The following is a 13705-nucleotide window of genomic DNA, read 5'->3' on the forward strand; positions in this document are numbered from 1 at the left end:
AGTGCTCAACAAACTTTCACCTCCTTGCACAACAAAATTCCCCCAGGATTATTGACCTGGGGATAAAAGAGAACTTGGAGCAGCTCCTTCCTCCTAGATCCTGAACTTCAGAGCACCCAAAGGGTTTGGTGTGGCTGAGAGGGGCTGAGACTTCATGTGGGGCTTTCAAATTGCTGCTGCTCTTACTTAAAAGGATCTTCTGAAGAGATGTAAGTGCCTCTAAATTTTTAAGCACAGAGCAAAAGCAAGGGCTGGATTCCTTTGAAGATGCCACAGAAAAGTACTGCTTGTTCTGTAGCAGATTGAGATGGTGGAGGATGAAAGAGCATGGGAGGAAGGGAAACCCAAGAGAAGATGATTGCACGTTGTTGGCTCTTTGGGGAAGAAGTCAGAGCAATCAGTGCATGGGGGGACCTGGGAGTGTATAAAGTTTTTCCTTCAAAAGGCATTTGGAGAGAGCTAAAACCAGTTCCCCAAAGTGACCAGCTGAGTCCTCAGCTTTTGGTTGGCCTCATATTCCAGTCATGAGGCTGTGCAGAGGTATGAAGTCTGAGGCCAAAGATGAGCACCTTGGGTAGCTGATCCACAGAAAGCAGACTGTAGACATTCACTTGCTGAAATGGAAATGCTGGGAACTGTCTCTAACCAGAACTGATACGTGGTTCTGCTGCTTCCTTTCTCCCTCATGGTATCCCCTTTCATCAGAAAGTGGTCACTTGAGGCCAGTTGAGCAAATGTGGCTTTATGGCCTATAGGAAAGCTGGGGAGGGACTTGGGACAAGGGCAGGGAGGGAGAAGACAAGGGGGGATGGATGAAAACTGGAAGAGGGAGATTGAGGTGAGAGATGAGGAGGGAATTGTGGAGTGTGAGGGTGGTGAGAGCCTGGCCCAGGTTGCCCAGGGAAGCTGTGGCTGCCCCATCCCTGGCAGTGTTGAAGGGCAGGTTGGATGGGGCTTGGAGCAGCCTGGGCTGGTGGGAGGTGTCCCTGCCCATGCAGGGGGGTGGGACTGGATGATCTTGAAGGTCCCTTCCAACCCAAACCATTCTGTGATTCTGTGATTGTCAGTCCTGGGAGGAAGGAGCTGGGTGTGTGGTCCTGCTGAGGCAGCTGCTGCTCCTGAGCAACAGTGGGCAGCACGTGTTGAGATGAGGCTTTTGGAGCCCAGGGATCCTGGCACGAGGGGCTCTCACCTTCTGTTCCTGAGGCTTTGCCTGCACAGGCTGCTCTGGAGGAGGCTTCTGTGGCTGCTCGGGGTGGCAGTGGGGAGGTGGCAGCAGCTGGGGTGCTCGGAGTGCCATTCCCCTACATTTGCTCTGTGAATGCAAAGGACAAGAGGTTGCAGTTTAAATTTGGGAAGCTTGAGGGAAGAGATTGAACAACTTCATTTTGACAGGGTCTTTTTAGTGTCTTGCTAACCCTGGTGGCATGAAGCCAGGAGATGAACTCCCTCCAGGAAAAAAAAACAAACCACATACAACAAGTGAAAACCAGTAATAAGATCCTTATTATTACCACTGAGCCCTGCAGAGGATGAGGGAAGTAATTCATACAAGTTTGTTTGCTGCTAAATGATGCTTTGAAGCTGGGTCACTGCTGTGTTTAGCATCTTCCATAAATTTGGGTTAATGTTTTATCTTTGAGCACAGCAGATGAGACCAAAAAGTGATGCTCTAAGAGAGAGACCCTAGTTCTGAGTGAGAGCTGAGGATACCAGGACTTTGGGGACCTTTCAGGTGAGATTTAGAGAGGCTGGGGAAAGATGGAGAGTAGGGTGTCACAGGCAGGGTGACAGTGCTTCAGAGGGAATACAGGGATTTGGGGGGAGATAAATGAGACATGTGGGGTGAAGGAGTCAATCCTGTGTCCCCAGCAGATGCTGTGAGCACAGCTGTCAGCTGGAAATTGAGGATGGAGTCTAATGCCTGTTTCCTCTCTTTGATGTTCACAGTGTGCCAGATTCTCCCCAAAGGAGTGGTGGGTGTCCTAGGACCTTCCTCAAGCCCAGCCTCAAGCTCTATTATCAGCAATATCTGTGGGGAGAAAGAGGTAAGTAGAGATGTCCAGTGTTGGAGTAAAATCTGTGCCCTGACACCAACTGACTCTGCCCCAAGGTCCTCCTGCCTGGTGGCTGCCCAGGGCTGGGAGGGCATTAGGGGTAGGGGGGTACCTGCCTGTAGCACCCCAGGACATCCTTAGCTCAGATAACTTGCTGTAGCCTTCTTACCTGCTGCACTGTCCTTCACATCCTCTTCCATGGCTCCTAAGGAGCAGAGTTGCCACCAGGTTCCTCACCCCTTCTCCTAATGCACATATTCTGGCAGCTCTTTCCTTTTCTGTTTCCTCTCTCTTTTCTGCCTACCTTGCCCTTGTTTGCATCTGTATCACCTTTCCCTTCAGCTTCTTTCACACCCAAACCAGATCTGAACCATATCCCTGCTGACTGAGGGCTGCAAGAACCTCAGCTTGCCCTGGTGGATGGACATCCTGGCCAAAGCTCCTGGGTGTGACATGACTTTGCACACTCACCTGGAAAGCTGCCACCCCTTCCTGTGTGCAGCTGTTCCATCAATGCAACCCCTTTTTATCTGTGTCCAGACTATGGGCCTAACTTAATATTTTATAAGTCTTGAACCATCTTACACTGATCTGGCTCTGCTCTGGGAAAAGAAATTGAGTTCACCTCTCATAGTTCATCCCTTTAAAGCCAGATAACATATCTCATTTAGTGGAGCCTCTCTGGAGCTCAGGCCCCAAGGAGGGGTGTGCCTGGAACTGAGCACTGTAAATAACTCACATTCACAAATGACTGCTGTTCCTTCTTCCCTGAGAATCAGAAGTGTTGAAGAGGTCTTTTAGACTTAGTGCCCTGGGTTACAGCAGGATGTGTCTCTTGAGAGCATTTCCTAGTGCTTTCTCCAGTTCACTGTCCCAGACATGAACTCCATCCATCCCAGGCAACTCTGCAGGAACTCTGCAAGTTCCCCCTGAAATTCTTATGCAGCCTGAGTCTCTGATCCAAGTCTCTTCATGTCTTTTTTTTTTCCTTCAGAAATGGCAGGTGAGTACTAGTGCACATCTAAGGTGTTTGATTCTCCAGCTTGATCTCAGCTGCCCTCCTAGGGAGGTAAACCTGCAGTAACTCCCTGGGATTTTACCTGTAACTTTCCTGTTGCCAACCAAACAGCTCATGCTGTCAGTAAAGCAGCCATCACAACCTACTAACAGCCTTTCCCAGGAGGAGATAGATGGGAGGCATGGGATGATACCTTCCAGAAGGACTAATAATGGAGGAAAAGAGACCTTGACACTTGCCTAATGAAGCTGAAGCAGATGTTTCCTTTCTCCATCTTCTGTTTCCTCCAAATAATTCACTCAGTGAGAGGAAAACAATATTCCTTCTCTTTCTTTGGTTGAATCCCCAGTGTCTGAGCTTGATCTATCTGCCTACCCACTCCCTGTGGCCAAAGCTGCCAGGTGTGGGGCAGAGCTGCCCCTACAGCTTCCCTGCTCCCCCTTTCCCCAATTCCCTGGGAAACAGGATCCCTCTCCCACCTCCTGCTCCACTGTATTGATGACAAGCTCAGCATTATTAGGACTCGTGGTCAGGATCTGGAGCTTGCCCACCATGTGGCCACCTGTTACCTCTCTGCTGATCCAAAAAGCCCAAAGCTTCTGGCTGCTGCATCTGCCTTTCTCTCTCTCTCTGTCCCCTCAGCTTTGCCAGCTCAGGGTCATCCTGCTCTTCCCTTCATCTCTCCTAATTACCTGAGGACACACCAGGGCTGCAGGCAGAGGTTGAGTTGGAGCTCTTCATCCATCAGGCACACAGCAAAGGGCTGGGGGCTCTGCTGAGCACCCTCCCTGTTCACCCAGGCAGCCAGCCCAAAATGAAGTGTAGGCCCAGTCACAATTAGTGGCCAGGCTAATTAGGTTGAACTAATCCAGACTGGTTTCCTGTACTGTAATCACAGCCCCTGTTGCATTTCTCTGAGTGGCTCAGCAAGACTTTTCCTGATCACTCCTTCCCATGGCTTCTTGTTGCTGTGATAATTATTTTCCTCTGCTGTTGCACAAATGCCACCCTCCTCTCCTCACTCCAATGGTGCTTCTGCACTTTTATTGGGATACTTCACTTCCTGCCCACTGTGCATTTCACCCCAAAGGTCCTTTGGGGTAGATTTATTTGGTTTTCTTTCTTTTTGCCTCTTTCATCATGTTTCCTTTCCCTCTCCTCCCCATGTAGGTTCCTCACTTCAAAGTGGCCCCAGAGGAGTTCCTGAAGCTGCAGCTCCAGAGGTTCACCACCCTCAACCTCCACCCCAGCAACACAGATATCAGTGTGGCCGTGGCAGGGATCCTGAATTTCTTCAACTGCACCACAGCCTGTCTCATCTGTGCCAAAGCTGAATGTAAGTCATGGCCAGGGTGCTCCCTGCTTGTCAGAATGTCTCAGAATAGTTTGCTTTGGAGAGGACCTTCAAGATCATCCAGATCCAACCCCCTGCATGGGCAGGGACACCTCCCACCAGCCCAGGATGCTCCAAGCCCCATCCAACCTGCCCTTCAACACTGCCAGGGATGGGGCAGCCACAGCTTCCCTGGGCAACATGGGCCAGGCTCTCACCACCCTCACACTCCACAATTCCCTCCTCATCTCTCACCTCAATCTCCCTCTTACAGTTTTCATCCATCCCCCCTTGTCCTCTCCCTCCCTGCCCTTGTCCCAAGTCCCTCCCCAGCTTTCCTGGAGCCCCTTCAGGCCCTGGAAGCTGCTCTAAGGTCTCCCTGGAGCCTTCTCTTCTCCAGGCTGAACACCCCAGCTCTCCCAGCCTGGCTCCAGAGCAGAGCAGCTCTAGCCTCTGATTATCTCTGTGGCCTCCTCTGGACTCTCTCCACTTGCTTCATGTCCTTCTGATGTTGGGGGCTCCAGACCTGGTCACAGTGCTCCAGGTGGGGTCTCACAAGAGCTGAGTAGAAGGCCTACCTGGCAGTGGTGACAGGGTCCCTCCTGTGGGCAGCAGGTGAGCCTGAAGCAGAGACCTATGGGGCAGGTTTTCAACCCTGTTGCCCCATGGAGGTGTTTGTGAGAGGAGGAAAGGGGATGGGGAGAGACTTGCCTGCCTTCTGTTTGACAATCTGAGGAGTGTTTTGCTTGCACAGATGGGGTTTTTAGAAGAGGGGGGAAAAAAAAGAAAGGCTTAACCTTGTTTCTGGAGATTATTTTAAGCAAGTGAAGCTTTTTGAAATATGTCTTTCCTCAACCCACGTGCAGTTTGTGGCTTAAAAGCAGGACTTGGTGAATAGTCAATACATTGTAGACCCTCCTGGGCTCTGCAGCCATTGATCTGCTGGTCATGGTGCATCTGGATGCTGGAGCTTTCACCTCAGCAGGACCAGGTTCCTCCTGCATAAGTGCTGCTGTGGCAGGAGCAGGCTCTGCATCCCACTGGTTAGAAGCAGTCAAGTGTGTCCTGTGCTTGTTAAGGTCAGGGTGTAGGTAGCTGGTGTGTAGTAACCACACTGATGTGGCTTTTATGATCCTGGAGCCAGATTCGTTAGAGCTCAAGTTCACCACTCAAACAAGCCTGGAAGAGAGGCTTGGAAAGGCACGTGGGTCAGTGAAGCTGCATCAGAGGAGGTTTAGGTTGGATATTAGGAAAAGGTTTTTCACCCAGAGGGAGGTTGATCACTGGAACCAGCTCCCCAGAGCAGTGGTCACAGCACCAAGCCTGCCTGAGTTCACAAAGCACTTGGATGATGCTCTCAGGCACATGGGGTGATTCTTGGGGTGCCCTACACAGAGGAGTTGGACTCGATGGTCCTGATGGGTCCCCTCCAACTCAGCATGTTCTGTGATTCTTTGGTCCCTTCCCACCCAAACCATTCTGTGGTTCTGTGGCCCTGGCAGGAGCAGGCTCTGACAGGTACAAACGACTGGCAGCTTCTATTCCAGCTGGCCCTGGGCAAACTCACCCCCCCAGCTGTGCAAGTAACAGGGTGTTGTGGCAAATCCCTGCACGGGGATTCAACAGATAAGAATGTATATTAATTTTTTTGCATTTTCCTTTTGCTTTTTGCCCCCTGAGGAGACCACGTCCTCAGCCCATGTAAATCAGCAAATTGCCTTCAGTAAACATGTTCAGATGTAGCTCAGCAGAGGATCCGACCCCAAATGATGCAATTAAATCATGCAAATGGTCTCCTGCCTTACTTCTAGTGTGGAGTTTTTCATTGTCTCACCTTAACCTTAAGCAAAAAAAGGAAGACAAGATAATTGGTTTTTCTCCCCTGCTGCGCCAGGTGCTCCCAGCTCAGTCCCCGTGCTGGTACCAGGCACAGAGCACCCCCCCCACCTCAGCACCCCTCCTGCACCCTGCCCCTCTCCCCAGTTACCTGCCAGACCATGCACGTGTCTCCCACTGAATGCCAGCTGGGATGAATCAGGTTCTTTCTTTAACTGGATCCAAGCCTTGGGAACCAAATCACTCCCATCCAAATCACATGCTTGGCATTGAATCCGTTCAGTTTCTTTTACTCTGGTATTCCTGCATAATTCAATATTTAGTGCAACCTGAGTCCTTCCCAGGCCCAGGTAAAAAGAGGGGTGGGTACCTTTCACGTATCCTGCTCTCTGTGCTTGATAAGGACCTTATCTGTGCTGGGATTGAAGCACGACATGCTTGGACTATAAAGAAGCTCAGAAAAAAAGCATAATCCAACTTCATGAAGGAGCACAAGCCCTTGTGTTCCCTTGGGACAGGCAGTGCTCTGAAACACAGTCCTTAAACAACTAACTCGAGGCACTCTGGGCTTTTGGAAGGTTCTCTGGAGGCAAATAAGGGGAGCATATGAGCTGTCTGCTCATCAGTGAGGAGATGCTGTTTTGAGGGATGTTATTATTTAGGTCCCAGGAGGGGAAGTCAGAGCTGTTTTGGTTTAAGTACAAGGCTGTGTGATGGGACTCCTGGGTCCTCTCCTGTCATGCCCATACTACCACTGTAAGGAGTCACATCCTCTGGGAACTGATTTTAATTTCTCCTGGCAGAAGCAGAAAATGACCCTCAAAGTCAATGGACTTAGGCCAGCCTAAGTGTGATGCAAAGGTGAATGGGATGAGATGATGTGACTCCACTTCTCTGGGGTGTGGAGTGAGCAGCTGGTTTGTGAATTGCTTTTGTGAAGTGCCAAGGTGGAAAGCTTTGTGTGGTTCCACGGAAATCTTAACCCAAAAAGGCAGCCACAGGCAAGTGCAGGGGGGCACAGACTGCACAGGAGCTGCTCTGGGAGCTTTGGTTGGCAGAGGGAGGAAATTACAGCCAGTGCTGAGGAAAGGAGACCAGGGCACTGGAGTCAGAAAGCTTGTGCACACCCTCGGGCTGCAGGGAGCTGTTTGGAGCAGTGCTGGTGGGTGTCAGGGCAAGGCTGGATGATGGGAATCATCATTTTTCTTCCCAGCTGTCAGGGGAAACAACCAGCACAACCCCTGAGCAACCTTGAACAGAGCTGCTGGTCCCCTGGGCCTTGGGCTGGCTAATGATTACATCTGGTGGTCTCTCTGGTCAATCAAACTTGACAGGAGATTGTTTGCTGATGGAACTCAGCAGCTGGAGAGAAGAGACAGACTCTCAAATATGCTGTCTTGACTAAGAAAAGCTGCAGCAGGAGCTTTGACATCTTATTAGCCATCAAGGAAGCTGTGCTTGCAACAGCCTAGCTGCAGGGAGAACTTCAATGGGGAGTGCCTGAGGCACAAATCCAGGGACGTCGGGACTCAGCCCTGTGGGTGCTGACTAGTTATTACTTCTTTTCTTCAACTCTCATCTGAAGGCAGAGCCTAGTCCTGTGTGAGAGTGAAAAGGCAGCCAGAGTCCTGGCTCTTTCCTGTGGCCAGTCACACCCAGGTGCTGCTCCATGAATCCTCAGTCCACAAGGGTTTCTGCACTGTGCTAGAAATCATGGGTTTATGTGGACCTAATGCTGTATTTTTGCAATGATCTCTGCTTTGTCTGACTCCCAGCAGAGCTTTCCATCCTCAGGGACACCTACCCTTGGAATTCAGCAGCTCCCCATCAGAGTGCTCCAGGATTTCCAAAGTGACCTCCAAGTTGTGTCTTGCAGGACACTTAGTTTGGGATGCAAAGGCTTAGGAGGAAGAATCATTCTCCAACAATAACCAGGGCAACCCTGCATGCAGGAATATAATGGAGAACTTGTCTGGACCCTGGGGTCCTGAGCAAATTTGTACTAGTGTTTTTATCTCTTCCCAAGAGGTCTTTGGGGCCACATTTTGTCTGGAGAGCAGCTCCCTCCTTTCCCTGCTGGCCCAAGCCTGCGCTGCAGCCCCACATCCTTCCCTGTGCAGCCCTCAGACACAGAACTGCAGGGCTGCTTCCTTCCAGGGAAGAGTATGGACCAAGGGAGAAGTGCTTTAGGAACCAAGCATCCAATTTAAAGGTGTCTGGTGTATTTTCTCCCTTTTCTTTGAAGGCCTTTTAAACCTGGAGAAGTTGCTCCGGCAGTTCCTCATTTCCAAGGACACGCTCTCGGTTCGGATGCTGGATGACAGCAGGGATCCCACCCCCCTCCTCAAAGAGATCAGAGATGACAAAACAGCCACCATCATCGTGCATGCCAACGCCTCCATGTCTCACACCATCCTGCAGAAGGTAAGAGCCTCTGGAGTGGCCCAGCTGGACGTGTGGCTGCTTCCACTTGTCCTGGTTTGAGTGGTTGAGTGACACCACTGAGCCAGATCCTGTGCTCGGGACACCTACAGATGTGCTGTGACAATGGAGTGTAGAAACCAGCCCTGGAGGAGCACTGGAAATGGGCTGTGCTGAGAGGGAAATGGCCACTGGTGGAGTTGCTGGGGAAAACAATTTGCTCTCTCTCTTTCCAGGCCTGTAGCCACAGAAGGAATGGTCTAATTGCTCTGAGCTGATGTCTTTGCCCTCTAGAAATGGTCCATGCTTAGGGCTCCTCTTCCCACCAAGCAGCCACAAAGGGCTGAAGTCAACCAGTCCACCATTTTTTTCCTTTTTCTCCAACTACATTTCTTACTTTTTGCTTCCTTTATTATTGTCTTATTAACCGAGATGTTATTTCAATCGTGTTTATATTGAAATGGTCTCTTGCTGCAGTCTGGAGCACTTGTTTTGATAGCCAACTTCCAAACTGAGCAGTGGCTTCAGATGGAGTCTGAAGTTGTCTGTAGTTCCATCCTGGAAGGAACAAGAAGTTCTTTCCTGCATGGAGCTGGGACCCAAGCAGTGGGATCCCCCTTGGCTGTGAGTACAGGAATTACCCACAGTGTCCTGGCTCAGGGAACCAGGCACTCAAAAGCCTTGACTTGAGATCAGATTTATCCCTGATGGCAGCCAACAGGAACCCTTAGAGCTCTTTTTATTATTCCCCCCTCCCTGCCCAAGGTTTTTATCCCTCTGCATGCAATTTTGCATTTCTAAAGAGGCAGGTTTTGGGGTGGTTTGGTTTGCTGGGGTGTTTTTTTTTAGTTCCCTCTGTGCAGGAGTTGGGGTTTTTTGGTGTTTGGTTTATTTGCTTTGGTTGGTTTTAGTGTGGGGGGGTTGTGTGTGGGGTTTTTTTGTTTGTTTGGGGGATGTTTTTGGTTTGTTCTTCTTTCTCCTGGTGCCCCAGGCACACAGCAGAGCTCCTGGAGCACCTGCAGTCTCCCTTCCCAGCTCCAGGATCCTTCCATGCCTGATAAAGGTGGCAGAGATTGCTCCAAGGTTTTTAGCAGTTCAGTAAAACCTAACATAGCCTTCCTGGGTAGAGGATTGTAAGGAATGGAAGATAATAATAAATAATGAGGTTCTGATCTGGCAACTTCTTGCACCTTGAGAGGCTGGGAAGTATTTTCTTTATAGAGTTGCAGCCAGTGTAGAGAGAGAGGTTTTGGTGAGCAAGTGGGTCCATCCTTGGCCCCTGCCCCACAGGACAAGAAACCAAGACAAATGCACTACTGGTTTGGAAGGGCCTTGTGTCAAACCTGTCTCAGGAGACTTTGGACAATGAGAGAAATGGCAATTTCTCATCTCTTCCCCTCCACATATGGTCTGGAGACACATGGTTGCTTCCTTGATTACCAGGCTGGCCCAGCCACCCCCTGCCAGCAGAGACACTGAGTGGATGGGAGAGATGCTGGCAGGAACTGCTCTAGTGCTCCCTTTGATTTTCTGCCCTTAAAATCCAATTCACTGACTTCAAAGTGGGTCAGAGGATGAGCTGACATTATCACTGTCCTCAGGAAGGGAGAAGGGAGGGAAGTAGGTGCCAAGTTTTATTGTGTAGGGGCTTAAAAATGAGACAGCTGTCCAGAAAGCTGACAGGCAGGTCAGCAGCCTCCTGTGGAGTGTGGGGCTCTTGTGGTGAAATGACTGTCCATTTTGTCACCTGTGCAGGGGACAAGGTGACAATGTGCAACCAAAGGGCTGGGCACCACCAGATCTGAGCCACCCTGGGCACTCTGGGCAGCCAAAGCTTTCCCTGCTCCCAGGGCAGTGGTGGTGACCTCAGGTTTGTGCAGAAATAGCAGAAAGCAGGCAGGAATGGGGAGAGGTGCAAGCTCAGCCTGCCCTTCTCTGAGTCTTCCCTTCACTCACTCTGTGTTCTTGCCACTCTCCAGCTTCTGGGGGAGATGGACTAAAACCAGACAAGGAGGTGCTGCCTTGGGTTCTTCCCTCCCTGCTTCCAATTCATCTGGAGTGGTGGGAGAACCTCTTTGCCAAGGTCCAGAACCATGACTGGAAACCAGCTGTGCTGGGCAGTGAAACACAAGCTTTCAGGAGGATCTGCAGATGAATCCCCCACTTCCCTCAGCATCTGTTCCCACAACCAGCTCCTTGCATACCGAGAATTGTGAATTTTGGGAAAGGACTTCAATGATCTGTCCTGTGATCTCTAGACTGGATCATCCCATGGAAAAATCTTCTCTCTGCATCTCCAGACCCTCTTTTTTTTCCTTCTACTTCTGTCACCATCACAACCCTGCCCAAATTCTGGAAAGCAGTCTGAGTTACTAGGTTTCGTTCCTGCTAATTAATTTGCAGGACTGGAGCCCAAATCTGACTGATACATGTGGGAAAGCCACCACTGGGAGGACTGTCCTTTTTTCTGTAACTCCAGCAGAGTTTTTTCTGCCTTGTTCTCTGCACCAACATGTTTGTAGTGAGAGGTGACAAGCACTGAGCTCTCAACTTTTGCTTTCCCTGGAAGGGAAAGTATTGATAGTTCATAGAATCATGGAATGGTTTGGGTTGGAAGGGACCTTCAGGATCATCCAGATCCAACCCCCTGCATGGGCAGGGACACCTCCCACCAGCCCAGGCTGCTCCAAGCCCCATCCAACCTGCCCTTCAACACTGCCAGGGATGGGGCAGCCACAGCTTCCCTGGGCAACCTGGGCCAGGCTCTCAGCACCCTCACACTCCAGAATTTCTTCCTAATAGTTGCAGAGGAGAAAAGCAGCACCCACTCACAAAACAACAATCCTCAACCAACATCCAAACACATGGAGGCCCTGGAGGGGTGGGCAGGGGCTGCAAGACCTTGCATTGCCAGGGTCTGTACAGGCTGTAGCTGTTGAGGGTGGAAAAGCTTTTGGTTCCACCAGGCTGCTTCCTTTGGGGTTGTTCTTGGCTGGATACACCCAGGGGATGGGGCCACATGCAGAGATCCCTGAATGTCACTTTGCACTGTGCCCCAGAGGGAGCAGGGGTCACAGGGATTTGGGGCAGAGTTGGCTGGTTTCTCTCTGCCAGGCACCTTTGTCAGGGCTTTGTCAGGGAGAAGAGACCTTAGAGGCAAAAAAAAATTGGTTCCCCAGACTTGAATTTCACAGGTCAAATTGTGTGTGTGTGTGTGTCCCACCCTTGCCTGCCTGCAGGGAGCCAGCAGGGCTTGCAGGGGACTGATAAGGATGGCAAAGCAAATGTGGACCAGTCTCTGCCTTACTGGAGTGGAGATTGAAGATTGTCAGGCTCTGGTCTAATCTCCTTTCCTCTCCTTCACAGGCAGCTGAACTGGGAATGGCCTCTGCCTATTACACCTATATCTTCACTAATCTGGTAAGACATTTTTCTCAGCTTTGCTCCCCTCTGCATGTTATGAGTCATGTTCATGGGAACTGATCTCCCCGGCCTGTGGGAGCCTTGGGAAGAGCCACGAGCTTGTGGAGCAGGGGATTCACGGTGGGGGAGGCAAGGAGAGGTGGGTCCTCCTGCAAACCTGAGCATCAGCCAGGGAAGATCTTGCCCTGGCCTTTGGGAGGTGAAAGCCAAGGGGTGCCCCAGCAGCACCCATGCAGCTGCCAAAGGATTTGTAGATATCATGGTCAGAGCTGGTGTGACGAGGTGTGTGAGTCCTTGGGAAGCACCAGCAGCTGCTGACTGGGGGTTTAGGAGGGTTATGCTGGAGGTGGCACCCCCAGAGCCCCTTCCCTGCCCTGGGACAAGCTGTGCCTGGGCCTCTGTGTGGAGGGCACCATGTCCCTCTGCTGGGCCTCTGAGAGCAGCTCTGTGGGACAAGGCAGGATGAGAACATAAAAGCTGAGAGGCAGAGCAGGGCAGATCTTCAACACAGCCTTAGTGATTTGGCTTTATAGCTACTAATAACCTTGATGGGAGGATCAGGGGCTTAAATCCCCAAGCACTGTGCTAAGCAAAGAGCAATGGGCTTAGAGAGCAGCAGCAGGAGGAAAACCAAACTAAACAGCAGAGGAACTTCTCTTGCTGCAGCAGCAACAGGGCTGCCAAGAAGTGTGAGGGAGATGCTATTGCCAGGGAGACCAGATACTTGCCTATTAATGCTGCTGGGGGGATGGTGGAAACCTGAGTGCAGCAGGATGGGCTGGGTGATTAAGTGGAGGTGCCTTTCAACCCCAAATGATACTCATATTCTCTAATTTCTATTAATATTTATGCCAGGGTGTGTGTGTGCCAGGAAAGCCAAGAGCTGAATCATGCTTTGTGTTTGGGTGGGAGACAGACGGGAAGGGATGGAGCCAAATGTGTGGGCAGGAGAGCTGGAGTGGAGAGGAGGAGGGGGAGGGAGAGAAAGGGAGGGGTTGGAAGCCAAGAGAGCAACTGGGACAGAGAGCGGAGAAGGGATAGGGGCAGGAAAAGTCAAGAAAATACAGAAAACACCCCAAATGACAGAACTGTCAGCTTTCTGATTGCTGCCCAGGGATTCCTACTTGCACATCACCAGCACTGTGCTCCTGGATGGTGCTTGGGCAATAGAAACAACCCTAAAAATTCATCTCCCCACTGCCAACCACACCAGTGTTGGGCAGTGATTCAGCTTTTACTTGAGGTCAAGAAGTGAAATTTGCCTTTGAAACCCATACACCAGGTGTAATGCAGTCCTGGCAGGTGAGAAAGAAAATGAACTTTGTTGCCACTCACTCTCACAGGATATTTAATCTGTTTACTCAGGTTCTTTTGCCACTTTGTCCAATAGACCAGTCGATTGTTGGCAGGGACAGGTAAAGAAAGGTGACATCAGGCAAACTCCAGGCAGATGGGAGAGGTGTTTAAGGAAATTAGTAAGATTTAAATGGGGATGAGAGATGGGAGTGAACAATTTAGGCTAATAAATCTGGAGGGATTATCAAGCTTCGAATGAACCCTCTGAGGTTTTGCAATCACTGCCTAATAGGAAGGATAAAATCATAGTGAAGTGCTGTA

At 50.6% G+C, this 13705-nt stretch overlaps 1 protein-coding gene across 1 annotated transcript in view; it reads left to right on the forward strand.

The window, feature by feature from the left end:
- The window catches only part of GRIK4 (glutamate receptor, ionotropic, kainate 4), a 131871-nt gene that overhangs the window by 63035 nt on the left and 55131 nt on the right, over positions 1-13705 (forward strand). The window contains exons 3-6 of the mRNA XM_009994608.1: positions 1951-2048; positions 4246-4411; positions 8490-8668; positions 12032-12085. Coding sequence (XP_009992910.1) covers positions 1951-2048; positions 4246-4411; positions 8490-8668; positions 12032-12085 — 497 coding nt within the window. The remainder of the gene's footprint in view (positions 1-1950; positions 2049-4245; positions 4412-8489; positions 8669-12031; positions 12086-13705) is intronic.

The sequence above is a fragment of the Chaetura pelagica genome, unplaced genomic scaffold (genome assembly GCF_000747805.2).
Source record: "Chaetura pelagica isolate M959 unplaced genomic scaffold, ChaPel_1.0 scaffold583, whole genome shotgun sequence".
NCBI classification, from domain to species: domain Eukaryota; kingdom Metazoa; phylum Chordata; class Aves; order Apodiformes; family Apodidae; genus Chaetura; species Chaetura pelagica.